Source organism: Lolium rigidum, chromosome 5, assembly GCF_022539505.1.
Source record: "Lolium rigidum isolate FL_2022 chromosome 5, APGP_CSIRO_Lrig_0.1, whole genome shotgun sequence".
In the NCBI taxonomy this organism is placed as follows: domain Eukaryota; kingdom Viridiplantae; phylum Streptophyta; class Magnoliopsida; order Poales; family Poaceae; genus Lolium; species Lolium rigidum.
Window position 1 is genome coordinate 268875290 of NC_061512.1, and position 17552 is coordinate 268892841.

Consider the following 17552-nt stretch of genomic DNA (forward strand, 5'->3'; position numbering starts at 1 on the left):
AGTCACTACTCAAACAAGGACATAGAAACATAATTGATGATGGGAAAAATGATACATTGCAATACGCATCATCTTCCCCACGCCTCTCCCTGGCCGTCCCGAGTGGTCGCACTACCTCGGGACCAGACAAACTACATCCAACCCCTCCCGTGGGCGCCGCTGTTCGCACTGGAGGCCTACTACCAGGTGGGGCCTATCAAAGACCCTCGGGAGGACGAGGATGACCTCGACTACGAGCCGATGGAGGCCGAGCTCACAAAGGAGGTGGCAATCCAGCGCGCCATGGTCCAAGGCGGGGGAGCGGGCCATGTGGATTGGCCGCAAGGAGGCCATCAAGCATTCGTAGCAGGAGGCCGCAGGTCTTCATCGGCCTCGGCGAGGAGGAGCAGAAGCTTTCGTTGGATTTATCTTTATGTTTATCTTTATTTTCTTTAGTGGTAAAAGTCTTGTTCTGTGGGCCCCTAAATATATGCAGTGTATATTTTTTCAATCGAAATTATTTTTACGGTTTTCGTTATTGGAACAACTATCTCCTTCACTAAGACATCGACTTTTTTTGGTATCCACAACTCCATGAGCCGCTCCATGCAGACGGTAACAAATGGAAATGGGATCCTCTACGCGGCAGCCCGTTGAAGTGGCTTGGGCCAGCATTGTGCACCTCCTTTGCAGAGGTCACGCCGTGGTGCGAATCCTATATGCCAACCAGGTTGGTTGTTACCGCGCGCCGCACACCCCCGTGCGCGGTATGGGCCAGACTGGTCGGCGCAGTTCGTGTTATTATTTGTTTTTTGTTTTTGTTTTTTTGTTCTTAAGATTTAGTTTTTTAAATTTAAATATATTTTAATTATAAAATGTTCTATCTCAAAAATTCGAAAAAATTCAAATTCGAAAATTGTACAAGTATAAAAATTGCTCAAATTCGAAAATTGTTCGAATGCGAAAATTGGTTAAATATGATATTTTTCAAATTTTAAATTGTTCAAATTTAAAAATTGTTCGAATTCGAAAGTTATTCAAAATTTAAAAATGTTCAAATTCGGAAATTGTTCATATATAAGAAATAATAAAGTTTGAAAATTTGTTTGAATTTAAAGTTTGTTCCAATTTTAAAAACTATTCAAATCTAAAAAATAAAATAAAAACTGTTCGGGAAGCCGAAACGGCCGTTCGAGATCGTGGGCCGGGCCCAACAACGACCGGGGGGTGTCCAAGTGTCCGATGCAAACGGCCGGCGCGGCAGGGGTCACGCCGTGGCTGCTCGGAGCCTAGGCCGGCAATGCACACACCCTCGCGACTGCGAGACGTCACGCCGTGTCAGAACCCTTGTTTCTCCTGCAAACCGTCTGTTTCTCCTCCAAGTTGTGCGTCCACTATGAGCGTGACGCCTGCCTGGAGAGTGGAGAGAAGGCTCCCTCCCTCCCCTTCCGTTGCTTGTTACCGAGGAAATAGATACTACGATATCTGAGCTCTGTTCGCGTAGCCGCCGCCTCTTGAGAAAAGCCCTAGCCGCCCCTACTCAGCCTCCTTCATAGATCGGTTCCCCCTCCTCCGGCCGGCTTCGCCGGCGTCGGGAGGAGTGGGGAACCCGATCTATGAGTGGAGTTTTCAATAAAAGTAGTCTTTTCAGTAGTCTATGTTAGGTTTTTGGTCGCCGTTTTCTTGTTGGTTTCCCCGCAATGGAGATGGCATCATCTGCAATAAGTGATCTTCGGCCTTTCGTTCGGCGACGAGATCTCTTTCCCGACGTCAATGGTGGTGCTGAAAGATTACAATTATCTAGGTATGGGTGTTCAGATCTTACTTCGCCAGATCGATCTTGGATCTTTTCTCATGGTTGCCGCGAGGAGGATTATCCTCGCAGTTCTTATCCCGGTTGCTACGTCCTCGACAATGGTGATTCGTATTCTCGGCTCTCCATCAACGTCGACAAGGCAGATCGGTTTTTATTCCCTGACATACTGGTGTTGGTACTCTTGCCGATGTTGATTGACTACTTTAATGGTTGCGCGCGTGCACGTAGCCTTGGCATTGCGGCTCAAATTAAAATTATGGGAGAACCTTCGTTGGTATTTACGGAGTCTATGGTTTGTTATCTATCTTTGGCTGCCTTGAGAAAAGTACAAGATTATGTCTTGGAAGAAGAAAGAGTTTGAATACCTCGAAGATTTGCTAGTATCTTTTAGACTTTATTTTGTAATCGCTGGAGACAGCTCGTGTATCTCTACCATGTACTATTTGTTATTATGAATATATGTGGTATTGATTGTCAAAAAAAAAAGGTTGGTTGTTACCGCGCGCCGCACACCCCCGTGCGCGGTATGGGCCAGACTGGTCGGCGCAGTTCGTGTTATTATTTGTTTTTTGTTTTTGTTTTTTTGTTCTTAAGATTTAGTTTTTTAAATTTAAATATATTTTAATTATAAAATGTTCTATCTCAAAAATTCGAAAAAATTCAAATTCGAAAATTGTACAAGTATAAAAATTGCTCAAATTCGAAAATTGTTCGAATGCGAAAATTGGTTAAATATGATATTTTTCAAATTTAAAATTGTTCAAATTTAAAAATTGTTCGAATTCGAAAGTTATTCAAAATTTAAAAATGTTCAAATTCGGAAATTGTTCATATATAAGAAATAATAAAGTTTGAAAATTTGTTTGAATTTAAAGTTTGTTCCAATTTTAAAAACTATTCAAATCTAAAAAATAAAATAAAAACTGTTCAGGAACTGAAACAGCCGTTCGAGATCGTGGGCCGGGCCCAACAACGACCGGGGGGGTGTCCAAGTGTCCGATGCAAACGGCCGGCGCGGCAGGGGTCACGCCGTGGCTGCTGGAGCCTAGGCCGGCAATGCACACACCCCCTGCGACTGCGAGACGTCACGCCGTGTCAGAACCCTTGTTTCTCCTGCAAACCGTCTGTTTCTCCTCCAAGTTGTGCGTCCACTGTGAGCGTGACGCCTGCCTGGAGAGTGGAGAGAAGGCTCCCTCCCTCCCCTTCCGTTGCTTGTGCGAGAGGAGAGAGACGGACTGGCCCTATACTACTAGCAGTAGCAGTAGCAGTAGCGGAGCGGGGATTTGAATTCGAAACCTGGCTCTGGCTGGCCTGCGGCAACCGGCAAACGGAGCAGTGAAAAATGGGGAGGAGATTCTTCTTCACTTTTACTACTCTGTGCGAGCCGGAGGAGGAGGGCGCCAACTCCCAGGCGGCGGTCAGCGCGCGGGGACGGCTGCGTGTACCTACCCTGGGTGTGGACAACCTGGGCTCTGCCGCTCCTCTTGAGATGATTACGCACCTTGTGAGTAATCTTAAGCATACCACAACTATTCAACCACTCAAGACGTTTAGGTTTAGGAAGACGCCATGTAGACAATCCCAATGTTGCCACCATCTCTTTGCTAATGGCATTAGTACAGCTACCACCGTCAATCATCAACTTGCAAACCTTGCCCTTGATAAAGCACTGAGTTTTAAACAAACTCTACCGTTGTTCCTTGTCAACTGTCTTGCAAGCATCATCTTGTACCTTCTTGAGTTGCATATTCAGCCCGCTCACTGGTACATCCTCCTCAACAGTCACAGTAGCGCTCTTGGTATCAGAGCCAGGTTTCCTCTCCTCTAAAGATATCACCTCGTCCTTAGTGACTGTTGGTAGTGGAACCACCTCCTTCACGGTAGTGTTAGAGCACACCACCGTCTTATGCAACCGTGGAAACTTAAATCTAGCACGCATAAACTGCTTGAAATCTGCCCAACTAGACCGTAGACCAATGATACCTTGAACTATCAGAAAGGCATGATACCACTCAGCTAACTCATTATCAACACGCCGGTATGCTAGATCAAATTCAATTTGGCCACCGAACGTGCTATCCTCCGCCTTGCATTGCGCAAAACCACCATCAATGGTTGACTCCCAAACTTGAAATTCTATTGGTGTCGCGGAACGAGCCAACCGCCATGTAACCGCACCGAAAGATGAACCCGTCAGAAAACGCATGTAGTCACGGTAGATGTCTTCCTTCCAACCTATAGCACACAATTGTGCAGAAATAGTAGCGGAAAACTCCGAAACCGCAGCAGACGGAACAACAGGCGCAGGTGAAACCGTCGAAGATGAAACAGGAGCGACAACAACTAGCCCGGCCCAGAGCCCGGTTGGACCGGCCTGGGGACCGGCTGGTCTGGCCCAGGGCCCGGTTGGACCGGCCTGGGGACCGGTTGGTCCGGTCCAGGACCCGGTCTGACCGGCCTGGACGCCGGCTGGAGCGGCTGACTCCCCTGGACTTGGCCCGGCTGGCACGGTCTGAGGTTCGGTCTGGGCCGGGTGGGCCGGCCTGGAGCCCAGTTTGGCCGGGTTTGGGACTGGTTCGGCCGGTCCTGGGTCCGGTTGACCGGTTCGGAAACCGGATCTGGTCGCGAAACTTCGTCTTCTTCCCGATTCCAACCTCGATTTTTCGTGATTTTGACCTCCGAAACAGCCATGGATGACCTGCAAACTGCACCACAACTTCACCAAACTTCCTCCAACCAACCTCCTTTAATCCCGGTTCGCAACTACCATTAATCCCGGTTGCGCAACCGGGATTAAATATGCGGGACTAAAGCCCCCCCTTTAGTCGTGGTTGCTTACGAATCGCGACTAAAGGCCCGTCCACGTGGGCGCCAGCCGTCCGTCGGGGCGGAGGACCTTTAGTCGCGGTTCGCCTGGCCAACCGCGACTAAAGGCCTCCGCAGGTTTAGGGTTTTAGCGCCCCCCCCCCTAAATCTGGTTTTTTTTAATTTGTATTGTTTTATTTCTTTTATATTTTATTTTGTGTACTATTTTAATTTTGAAAAAGTTTCAGTACACATATTCTACGCTACTATATACATATGCATATGAATGTACAATTTCAAACAAGTTTGAAATTAGAAACAAGAAGAATTAAGAGGAATATAGAATATATATTCAATCTCGGATGACCATATACAATTTCGAACAAGTTTGCATACACAATTTACGGCATCAGAAGTTCTACGTCCTCGTAATAGTGTTCTCCTTTAGGATGGTGGACTTCACTCATCAAAAATCATGCTAGTTCCTCTTGAATTGGTCGGAACCGAGCTTCTGGACTAAGCGTCTTCCGGAAGTTATTCCTCTTGACGTTGTTATCCGACGGCTTCCACTCAGAGGTGTATCTCCGGATGAACTCACAAACATAGTATCCACATAGATTGGTCCCCGGTGGCTGAATATCCCCAGACAGTAACCTTCTAAATTCTAGCTCTTTTTTGAATTCACCGACCGTTTGATCTGTGAACCGTCTCCAAACCCTACGGGGCAAAGAAAATTAAATGAACAAGGGAGTTATTAGTTACTTGATATTAGGAAATGAACGAAAGAGGCCGATCGATATAGAGCGCAAATGATTGAAAATAATTACTTTTGCAGCATATTTCTCATGTTGACCCAAAGCTTTGGATCCATATTCAGAGAGTCCATGATGAGAACTCTGGAGGTGTGAAATTCAATTATTAGCAGAATTTAGTGGAACCTGCGGACACGATACATGCACAGTGTCATGCATAACTCATCGATTAGACATACCATGCATGGAGTAAACAAAAGAGAATATGCTCAAGACAGAAACACTCACCCAAAATGGTAAGGAAATAGAATTTGACTTTTGAGTTGCTGCTTTGTAAGAAAAAGCCATAGGTCTTGCTCCACGTCTAGGGGTGTCTTTCTAACACATATCCATTAACGATTTGTGGGTCAATGAACCCAACATCATGAATGTTCCTTTTTTGGCATTCCCCAATCTTCATTCTGCATAATAGCGTACACAACAATATAGTTAGGACAATATATATAGTGCAGGCAATTAACGAGATGAGGTAGAAATAAATCACTTACAGAACGTAGCAACTGATGATAGATTTGTCGAGCTCGCGCAGATTGAACAGCTGGAACAATTCACTCATATGAACTGTTACATAGTAATGTTTGAAGTGATGCTCATGTCTAACTTCCGCATAAATATATTCTTTGCCGGCATTATTTTTTATGTAACCCTTGTACCAACGTAGCAGCTTTCGCATTTGTGCTGGTAGATCCTCTTCCTGCGCAGGCTCGACGAGAGGCCCATTCGGCACATATGTAATTGCTACCTCACTCACTGGCGCCTCCTCAAGGCCTAACACTGCACGAAGAGTCATACCGATCTCGGCCAGTTTTTCTGTGGCACCTGTTACAGTCATTCCCTGTGCAGCTGCAGCTGCTATGATAGCGGGGTCCATTAGTACAGCATCCAGACCACAAAAAGAGTCCATTTTGTGTTGTTGTTTAGCTGTAGGACATCGACTCTAAGTAAGTAGCTGCTGCTATGCCACTCCAGCACCTGAAACGCGTCCTCGTTGACCCCTACGAGGATCCCACCCAAGTGTCCCAACGTCGGGATGGAATTCCAGGCAAATCTGCTATGTGGATCAATGGCACGAAGATCGGCGCTTGAGAATTCTCGTTTGATCGTATCTTGTAGACCCACAAAGTCTAAGCGCTCGCGGGAAATAAACTCATGGATCTGGGTCTAGCGCCCCAGCGCGTGATACCCGCCGGAATATTCCGGCCATCTCCGTGTTTTTCGGCGTCGATTGGGTGGAGGAGGACCAACGGCAGGTCCGCACGACCCACAGCGGGTCTGCCACAGGAGACCTCAACCATCAGGAGCATGACGAAGAATCGTCCGCGGCGAGGAAGGCGAGGGCGGCCGCGACGGCGGCGATGTTGCCCGACGCGGCGCGGCTGGCGATGCAGGTAGCAGCGGAGGAGGTGGAGTGGGCGGTGGCAGAGGAGGAGAGGAGGGCACACTGGGTGGCGGAGCTCAACACCGCCTTGGCCCGCCGTCAGGACGAGCGCCACCGGGAGGCCAGCGCAGGGAGAAGCAACGCCGGGCCGTCGTCACGCAGCGCCGCCAGGAAGAGGCCATATGGGCTTCACTTGCGGCCTTGGACGGGACGACATCGGCGACAGGGAGGAGCAGACGTTTAGGACCGGCGTAGTAGCGGCCGTTATTTTCAGTTTAGATGCGAACCTTTTGTAACTGGTTGTCTGATCCTAATGAATCAATTAACTAGAGTAATGTGACACTAGTTTCGTGGAGATTATTTTCCGAATCAGACATACGAGGACCAGCCTAGTTTCGTGGAGATTATTTTCCCATGAAGCGCAGAAGCACAAACTGGATATGCATCTCTGTGGATATTCCGGGGCAACTTGTTCATTAGGGTATCTCTAATAGGACGACGCAAATCAGACGTTGAAAGTGACCGCGCGCATCCGTTTGCAGCAGAGGTGCCCCCAACGGCACGACGCAAAAAAAAAAGGTTTTGCATCCTTTCAACATAAACATATTTTACATAGTGAATAAAGGAAACTAAAAAAAATATAATACTAAAAGGCGCATGTACCGCCTGCTACCCGAGCCTACTCCTCGTCGTTGTCGTCGAGCATGATGAAATCCGGTATTTGCCACGGCTAGTTGGCAGCCGGTGGTGGAGGGGGAGCAATCCAGGCATGATGTTGGTGGCGTACCAGCGCCGCTGCCCCGGTCGGTCCACCGCAAGTTAAACTTCCGGCCCTCCGCCATGGCCGCCGACCAATCGTGGAGAAATGATAAAGTCGTCTGAGTCGTCCTTGACCCCCTCGTTATGGTAGGCCAGTGCGTGGACGTCATCATCCTGGGGAGACAAGGAGGAGCCGGCGGCTGCCGTGTTAGACGAGGAGGCAGGCGCGCACATATTACAGCATGCATGTCTCCTTGGAGACAACTTTATCATCTGGAGGCATCCCAACCAGCAATCAAATAAATGTTGTACCAAGTCCCAACAACAAATAACCAATGGCAAGCATGGGAGAAGAATTAAACAGGCAAGAGGTACTACAATAGTGCTCAGTATTCTCCCGGATTATACAGCACTACAAAAGGAAAGGAAGTTGTGTAACAGACATAAATTGTTCACCAGTTAGCGTTCTCTTCTCATAGTCATGTGTAGTGCTAGATAGAGAGAGCACCAAGTGCTCGACAGCTACAGCTCCGTCAGCGACTTGCGAATTACATAGGCAGTCATCTTGAGAATACTAGTGTCCGTGTCTTCCAGCTTGAACAGGCAGACGTCTCCCAACTCCAGGGCGTTCTCCCTCGAGAATTGCTTCCAGCCTCTGGAAATCCGCCTCAATTTGTCAGTACTTCGAATATCGAGCATAGTCTCCCACAGCGTCGTTTTGCCCTCCATCTGAAGGAAGAGAGTATGCTTTTTGTCCGGGAGATATGCCGAAGCATATTCCGCACAGAAAGACTATCCACAAATGCACATGTGTCAGGATGATTGACCAGTTCTTGAAATTCAGCTTGATGATTAATTCAGCGGAAACGGTTTGCATACTTCTAGCTGTGTGTTGTGTGTGTGTGTGTGTGTGTGTGTGTGCAAGTTCCACAATATAATACCGACAATGGGTCGCAAGGTTTCATTAACAAAATCAACAATAAACTACAAATAACGGGCATAGAACCGCATCCATATTTACAGATGTAGATAAGCGAGTGTATAGACTCACCATTTCGCATGTGCTGCTGCCAATGCCATCAATATTGATAATACCCATTACTTTCACAAAGATAGGGAGTTCAGATCCAATTGCTTGAACTTTCTCCTCAACATTCTTCTCCATCTGCAAAGATAGACTTGCTTTCATGCCTAAAATGTAAGTACCCCCAAGATTGTTGGAAGGAGGTTCTGAACCGACTCCAAGCTTCACAGGTGCTCCATCATGCGTCTTGCGAGCTTCGTATCCTGAAAACCCTACCATATTCTCTTAGGCTGAGCATGAAATGATCAGAATTTTAATTAAAATATGGTATAACAAAATAAAAAACACAGGCAACAAGAATAGGATGACCTGATTTAGTAGCAGGGGAGGACGTTGAAGCCATCTTCCGAGCTTTCGCAGAACTACGTGTCACCCGCTTTTGCACCCTGCAAGATTCTCTCGTGCCTTCTCTCATGATGTCATCATCATCTGAACTGCTCAATTCAAAAATTGCATGAGGGGGTGGATCAACAATCTGAAGAGAATCTCCACTCATTTCTTGGGTACTAGAAGAATTTCCAATGACAATATTTGAAGGGGTTTTCTCACGACCGCTTGGGTCAAGGATGAAAACTTCGAGGTGGTTTTTCTTTGTGCTTCTGAAAATAAGGAGGTCCTTCTCTTGTATGTACTGAGAAGCTACAAAACTATCCCACGCAGAATCTAGGACTACTAGATCATCACTCTGCTTCCTTGCTCCAACACTGTATATGTGGTTGTCAGGTGCTTCAAGTTGAATAGTAGGTTTACTTATTTCATCCTTGAAATGGTTCAGCACAAGTAGCAACGGTATGTACTGCAGGATCAGAATAAAGAAAAAGAGGCAAGATTAAAAAGATGGAGCCTTGACCAGCAAGAATATGCCATATGTATTGGAGTAACAAATATATATAAGCAAGAAATTATCTGAGAAAGGATGTAACTTACAACAAAGGAGCCCTTCGAGTGGATATTTTGTTTGTCCATGGCTGCCACGTGCAGAGGAATTTCAGACTCCATGGTATCAGCTATTTCTAGTACTTTCTTGTCTTGTGCTTTTGTGAGACGGCACCCAGGTAACATAGTGTAGCTAATGTCACTTGAGGTCTGAACATGTCCAGGATCAGGCACCGCTTGTTCTGCAAATCAAGTACATTGTACAATAATCACAAAATCATATCAAAGCATTAATTAGACTTCAAGTTGTAATTCACTTTACCATTCAGCACATGATGATCACAAGGAGGAACAGCTCCAAATACGCCAAAGGGTGGTTGAGAGCATGAAGACTTCTCATGACCGGATGAATCGAAAATATGAACCTTAAAGATTGAGTTCACAAGGGACACAAACAGAATATAGTCATCTTCTTCTATGTGGTTTGCATTCACAAACTCGTTCCATCCAGACCTAAGTACTATATCGCCAAGCTCCTCTATAACTTCAACAGGGTATACATGGCCATTGGGAGCTTCTAGTGTGACAGGCTTAGAAGGAGAGATCATAGTCCTCAGGTGGCTTCCAATCTCCTGATGTATGCGCTATTGAAGGTCAAGGAAGAAGATACACATTGGTTAGAGTCATGAGTTTCACCGCTTCTAGTGCTATTTGCAGGAAATGCAGACACAATTCAGATTGCATGAGTACCAAAGGACGTGGAAAACAAACGAACAAAAGTCAAACGATATTATGAACAAAAGTCAAACGATATTATGCATGAGTACAAAGTTTCATACGCATTAACTTTCCCTCCAACAAAGTGTTTTCCTGCTACCCATTTGTATGTTGTGAAGCAATCCTTTCACAGAAAAATATCATGAAACGAATCTATACAGCTCTTATCTATATGCCAACTACCCTAGGCAAATATAAGTACTGTATCGCATAACATAGCTATGAATGAACCAGATACTGTAATAAAAAACTAAGCACAGCCTTTTAAATAAGAAGGGCTAACAACTTGTTCTCGTATCATCAAAAGCAACATCTCTTGCTCTCTTATTTCTAGTGAAATTTTGATCACGCCAAAACCTTCAGACCGCAAATTATGTGCTTAACCTGGCAATTTTAGCCTTAAATGACAGATGCCAAATTATCACTTCAGTGGAAAGTAATAGTGCATTCATGGTACTAGTATGCCACCAAATTTATCACCTCCTTTTATGTTCTGAACTAATTCGTTCCCAGAAAAATATCCTGAAACGATACTATTATCTACACGCCAACTACCCTTTCTTTCTCAAATATAAGCACTGCATCGCGCAACTAGCGGTCCACTAATTATCTCCATAAGAGCTTCACACACATTTTTCCTCCGACAATCGTGTATGAATATTAATAAATAGCAATCTCGTGGTAGCACACCAGCAGTGTACTAATCATCTCCACAAGAGCTTCACTTGCAATCATGCTTGCAATTTTTTTCGAAACGGGGGAAGCCCCAACATTTGCATCAAACGATGCACATGGCTTTTCATTACTAATCCTGCTTGCAATATTAGTAAATAGTATGTCATGCATGTACAGAGTATTTTCCTGCTACCATTTCATATAATCTGAAAGGAAAATACCCTGAAACAATTCTATCATCTATATGCCATCTAACAAGATACAATCATGTTTTTTTTTTTTGTCTTTCTCATGCCTGCTGTTGGAAAACCTTAGTCCAGAACGAATTTTGACAAGGAGTAGTGCTATTTATAAGGTGACTGGGTGTAGTGCTATATGTAAGGTAGCTCATTGCTGCCCGCATTGTGGACGAAATGGACAAATTTTGTTTCTTCCGACCAAAAAGGTGTATTTTTCTCTAAGAGGATAAAAGTGTCTCCTAGTTTTCAGACAGGGAAGGTTATCGTCTAGGAGTTTTCAGTCTCGAGCCTCATCTTTTGGTATAGTTATTAAAGGAAAACAGGGGAATTAACAATCTGAAAACAGGGGAAATTTCGCACATAGTTAAGAATGAAATTATTATGGGAAGAAAAAACCCCAAATCGCAGCCCTTTAATCAAGAAGGGGGTGGTCTGAAGCAGATTCCCTCGCTGTCTCTGGAGCATTTTCCAGGAGCAGCACCGGAAGCAGCTGAATGAATGCGGGCGGAAAGGGAGCTAGCTCTCACCAGGCTGTCTCTGAAACCATCGGAGGCCACCACGAGGAACCGCTTCGCGCCATCGCCCTTGAAGTTAGCTAGTTCCCTCCACATGGCGCAAACCTCGCAACCGCCGTCGTCGTCCATTTCGCAACCTCCTCCGCCGCCGCCGCCGCAGCCCTGGCCTGATGATTGTGTCGGCGACCAGACCACAAGGAATGGTCAGAAATCAAGAAAAGGAGACGGTAGTTCTCCCGTCCATGGGAGCGAAGTGACCGAGGTGAACCCTTGCCCGGGAATCAAGAACGATTTAGGTCGCGGTTACCTAGGTTAGAGCCGTTCATGGATCGCCGCCGCGTCAGTACAGGATGCGCGGCGGCCTGCGTCGCCGTGGAGAGGAGTGGGGAGTGCAAGCCTGCAAGGGGAGAGAGAGCCTGTGAACCAAACGTGGTTTCTTTGATGGTTTTGGGCAAGGTGATGGGTAAAGTTGCTAGGCTCCCATGCCAGAAGAGGAAATGTTAGCAGCTCCTCGACATCAAATTATTTTATTCACCATGTGATAGTGGGAGGCAGGTAGACAGGCGCAGACCTTCTCCAGCTAGAGATGGAATACCTGGTCGGAAGCCCGGCCCAAAATTCTCGGGCTTGGGCCAGCCTGAGCATGCCTGTAGGCTAGGCCTGGGCTGAAGATTCAGGCCCGATGGTCGGGCCAGGCTTGAGAAATGCGGCAAATAAGGAAGACGCCCGGCTCGAGGCCCGAGGCCCAATGGGTATTTGATGTGATGGGTCACGCTTGGGCCAAAATTTCAAGCCTAACGGTTGGGCTGGGCTAGGCCTAGGTCTGGGTTTTTTGTGTTGGACTTTGTTAGGACTAGCCCGAAGCCCGGCCCGGCTCGGCCAGAACAATGCCCAGGTATAGATGGAACTGACTCACTACTCTACCCAATTTACTGGAAAAAATGAACAGCTGTGATGATGCTAAAGTTAGTTTACTTTTTTTTAAATTAGAGAAGGTAGAGGGTATCCTTGCATCTATATCTCTTACACATATCTCGTCTGGCCCATTCACGCGGATTTTGGGCCGCGCGTTTTAGTTCTCTGCATCGTGTCGATCGGGTTGGTGTGCGGATATTTCAGCCCCCCTTTTTGCCGCACACGTGTCGCCGGAGGCGATCTGCACACGCCGCCCATTGTACCCATCCCCGCGGCCTCAACCGGCTGCAATGAACTCCGACGAACCTCCGCCGACCACTAAAAATCTCGCGCAGCACCAATTTCTTCAGCCTTTCGTTCCCCCGGCCCCGTCGCCCCCGCCGTCGTGGATGCCCCCGTTGCAGCGGCTGCTGCGGTGAAGCAGAAGCGGCAGCCTGCCTGTTGCATCGGGAGTGCCTAACGATGCCTCGTCCACGCCACTGGTCAAGCGAGTGGCAGAAATCAAAGCCAGGAGGCCCCAGTGCCGTGGCAAAGCGGAAGGCAACAACCATCGCCCGTGGCCATCCTCCGCCACGCGATTCGTCTACCTCCCCACGACTATGCTCCCCTCCTCGACGACGCCGGACGCGCCTGGGGGATCTAGGTAAGCAATTTCTCCCACCCTCGAAGTTTAGCCGCGTGATTTTCATTAAAACCGCCCTTGTTTTGCTTCTATAGTTCGCGTGGTGCTTCTGATGCGTTCGTGAATATGATAGAGTCCATCATAGTTGATGTTAAGACGTCTCCATTGTCCCTGTTCGACGATGGGTACCAACCATACGAACCTGAGGAGTCCTTCAAAGATGTCGTTGCCACCGGCGTCAAAGTCGTAGCATCCAAATGCTCGGCAAATTACAAAGAGAAGGGGGACATCGCTCTTATCAATGCGTGGGAGGCCATTTCTCTCGATGCGGTGACCGGTAGCAATCAATCTGGGAAGAAGTATTGGCAACGAATTGAGCACACGTTTCATCGGTTGAGGCCAAAGACAAGTGAAGGAGCAAACCACACGATGCAATCTCTTCAAGGCCACTACAACACAATCAATAAACGTTGCTCCCGGTGGGCTGCTTGCTTGGAGCAAGTGAAGAACAATCCTCCAAGTGGTACAACAATTGATGACTTTGTGATTCATTTCTCCCCAATTTGTTTTCTTTCTCTTGGAAATGTTACTCTCTATGTCTTTGAAATGTTAAATCTTTATCTCTTTGCAATGTTTCTTCTAGCATCGTATTGCACAACAAAGATACAAAGATATGAAAACAAGCGAGAACCAGTTTTTCACATTGCATCATTGTTGGAAAATCTTAGAGAATAGTGAAAAGTGGAAGTTGAGGGATCAAGAGGCTCCTCCTCCTCCTCGCAATGGGGCTACAATTGCTTTGGATGATGCTAGTGATGACGGACGAAGGAAGAAAAAAAAGGAAGGCCTGATGGAAGATGGCAAGCAAAGCTAGAGGTCAAACGGAGGGATGAGCGAGAGAGGCTGACCTCCAAGATTGAGGAGATGATACGTGAAGCAAAGAATTTCCGAAGAGCAATTACAAACTAGGAAGGAGTTGGCTGAGAGAAAACTTAGGGACAAGATTAGAAAGTGGGAAGCAATTAGAGAAGATGAGAGGGGGAAGGCCGCCTTTGAAAATAGGAGGAAAAGATGATAGCCGGGAGATGATAGCCGAAGCGAGGAAAACCCAATTGTGCCCGTACAATCCTTCTTGCATTGGAGCCAAGGGCCATCACAATATCCAAAGATCAGATTTTGATTCATCCTAAAACTCCACCGAAATGTATCAGTTTGTGTGATGGATTATTGACAAAGTAGTCCAAGTAGAGCATGCAGTATCCCTCGAGCATCGTCCTCGAGGAATGTGGCCATCTCCTCGTCGCCTGAAACCATTCGGCGCTGCCTTTCGGGCGGTGGGAGCGGCTAGACGGCGAGGGGTGGTACCGGCGGCGATTTGGGGGGGGGGGGGAAGCAAAGGAGACGACGTGGGATTTTTTTTTGGATTTGTGTCGCCAACAACCCCCGCCCATGGCGTTCTCACCTCCTGCCGGCGCTCCCGCTCACCCTCTTGTGGGTTGGGAGTGACCTGGGAGCGTCGGCATCAAAATCAGCTTGTGGCGCCAAAAAAAACCTATAGAAAAGCCTGCTAGAAGCAAAAAAAAAACATGGCCGGCGCCCAAAAGACATTTATAGGAAGCTTTGGGGGACCAAATGGAGATAGCTCCAACTACTGGTTAGTCGGTTGGTGTTTATCTCACAAGTTGTGCGTCCTGCCTGTGGGCCTTCTATCCACGCAGCGACAGGCCCCACCTCTCTTGTCTGAAACCGCCACACGTCGTTCCTGCAGGCTACAGTGCGGCCGAATTCGAAATCCCGGCACGCGGGAATCGCGCCCGGTGCCGCACCGGCTCGCTGCGCCCCCAGGTCAATGACATGTGGCCCCTGCGGTCATCGCGCGTCGGCCTAGCCAGTCGTGGGTAGGCTCAGGCAGTCGTCCCCGCACGCTGACCGCCGGGTCGCCCCGTCACGCAGCCGCCTAGGAGTTGGCGCCCTCCTACCCGAAAAAGAGACAGGGGAAAAGTAGTAAAAGTGAAGAATCTCCCATTAGTAAAAGTGAAGAATCTCCCATTTTTCACTGCTCTGGTTGCCAATCCAGGATTCGAATTGAAATCCCCACTCCGCTGGTGCTACTCTACTGCTAGTAGTATAGGACCAACCCGTCTCTCTCCTCTCGCACAAGCAAGGCAAGGGAAGGGAAGGAGGCTTCTCTCCACGGTAGGCGTCGTGGAAGGTAGGGGAAGAGGGCCGCCGCCTCTGCTCCGGCTGTAAGTGCTCTGCTTCCTCTCTCGCCGCTGCTACTGCTCCCGTGTAGCTTGCATGTTTGTTTTAATGCACGAGAACCCGTGTTGCCAGATACGAAGCTAGCCAGCACGGGGAGGAGGGGCGGGCTTCGAATTTGTTCGGTCGATTCGGTTCAGTCTGACGGTGCCAGGAGACCGCGCGCGGATTCGTTACGAATTTTGGGAAGTTTTTGCCGATATGGTCTCTAAGGTTTCTTCTAACTGAGGGTTAAGCTCCTTTCCGAGTGTTCCAGTAGCGCAGATGTGGCTACATCTTAATAACATTCGGTTGGGCGATTCGTTCACTTGGATCCCGGATGCACATTGCACACCGCTTCTTCTCATGAGCCACCACTTCTCAAATATATAAAGTGGGGCTCTAGGTATAACACCACAACCAGATTCCCACAGAATTTGTGTGTGGTCACTCCCCATTATGGGAAGAGCTCTACTAGAAGCTAGAGGAAAATTTTGATCAAGCTCAACATTACAAAAAACTCTGTCTTTGTTTGACATGATCAGATTCTCCTAGTTGTTGCCCCAAGTAAATTGTCTATTACCTAATTTGACTTCTAGGAGTCTCCAAATTTCCCCCCAAGCATTAAATTTATCACTCCATCTATGATCAATGACTCCATTGCTCTTATCTCCCTGGAATCTAACCAGGTTGAAGTCACCCCCAATGATAGAGTGTCCTTGGTAATCTAAACAGAGGCTATGCAACTCAGAAATAAAGGCCTCTTTCTTTTCCTCATAAGAGGACCCATAAACAGTAACAACCCTAAAGATAAGACCAGAGGCTTTGACTTTAAGGACAGCTTATACTGAAAAGCATCTAACTTCCCAGCTAATGACATCAAAGACATCAGAATCCACACCAACACATATGCTTCCTGCAGAGCCAATGGCTGGTAGGGAATTCCAGGAAAACATCCTATTACCAACTAAAGAATTAAGATAGTTATCAGAAATAATTTCCTTTTTGGTTTCCTGGAATCCAACAATATTAGGCTTGTACTTTTGGAAAAGGTCAAGCAAAGCATATAATCATTGGAAACTATCTATCATGGGGTGCTTGCCCCGCCTAGTTTTCCTCTTGATGCTAGACCATCCTAGAGCATCTGGGAAATTTTCATCATAATTAGCACCCTCCAGGTGAACAGAAATATTAGGTTTGGTAATAGTTTGACTATCCACATCAAGGGGATTTTTACTTTATCTACTGGAGATATATCAATACCAACAATATTGGAAATATCAAGAAATTTATAAGGGTAAATAACATCAAAAGGATTTGAGTTAGATGTACCTGTAACTCTTGAGCTAGCTGGCACAACTTTCTCCAAGGTCTTCTTCTGAGCAAGCTCTTGAGCTAGCTGCATGCCAATCTTTCCTTCATTGTGAGACAGCCTAGAACTTTGTCTTGTGTCAGCCACATGTCCCCATTTCTTGACTTGCTTGGATGGGGGAACAGTTTCAAACTGGTTAGCTAGCTCCATCTGAGATAGTTCTTGAATCTGGCTATCATAGAAGACATCTTCTTCATGATAGAGTTCCATATCTTGAAGTAAATTGATGCAATTGTTGTCAATCTTGGTTGTTTGGTTGATCCAATCAAGCACCTTATCATTTGCAGCCACTGTGTCAGGAATGGGGCTAAGCTTGCTAGGTCCAGGAGAGACATCACTCCTTTGGTTCAGGTAGAACTGAGCTACCTCATAGACTTTATCAGACATGACTGAGGAGCTCTTTTTCTTTTCAGCAGGGGGAGCACCAAGGTTAGTGCGGGAGCCTCCGGTAGAAGATTGACTAGCAGTGGGAGTGGAAAGATTCCCAGTGTCCATAACATCATTTCCTTTTTGAGCTCCTTCCTCTAAGTGTTGGTCATCATTATTGTTATCAGAATCAGGGTGAGGTGGATGAAGATTGTTTCCACCATCTTCAAAATTTACCACACTTGCTGGGCCTTCAACAACAAATCTGATCTGGAAGAGAACACCTTGAACCTCAAAAATTCTCCAGACCAGCATAGTAATCCA

At 46.9% G+C, this 17552-nt stretch overlaps 1 protein-coding gene across 1 annotated transcript; it reads right to left on the bottom strand.

The window, feature by feature from the left end:
• Positions 1–8018: 8018 nt before the first annotated feature.
• Positions 8019–11844, bottom strand: LOC124657672 (B3 domain-containing protein Os12g0591400-like). The gene is made up of 6 exons (XM_047196186.1): positions 11728–11844; positions 9832–10153; positions 9561–9751; positions 8943–9429; positions 8601–8836; positions 8019–8341 (listed from the first exon to the last, which is right to left on the bottom strand). Exons 1-6 carry the CDS (start codon positions 11842–11844, stop codon positions 8072–8074), a joined length of 1623 nt encoding a protein of 540 aa, XP_047052142.1. The 3' UTR covers positions 8019–8071.
• Positions 11845–17552: the final 5708 nt, after the last annotated feature.

What these genes read in the sequence shown, in the direction of transcription:
- LOC124657672 (XM_047196186.1), bottom strand. Translation starts at nt 11,844, where the DNA reads ATGGACGACGACGGCGGTTGCGAGGTTTGCGCCATGTGGAGGGAACTA. An exon ending in ATGGTTTCAGAGACAGCCTG is followed by an intron (nt 10,154 to 11,727) that starts GTGAGAGCTAGC and finishes GACCTTCAATAG; the next exon opens with CGCATACATCAGGAGATTGG. An exon ending in ACTCGAAGGGCTCCTTTGTT is followed by an intron (nt 9,430 to 9,560) that starts GTAAGTTACATC and finishes CTGATCCTGCAG; the next exon opens with TACATACCGTTGCTACTTGT.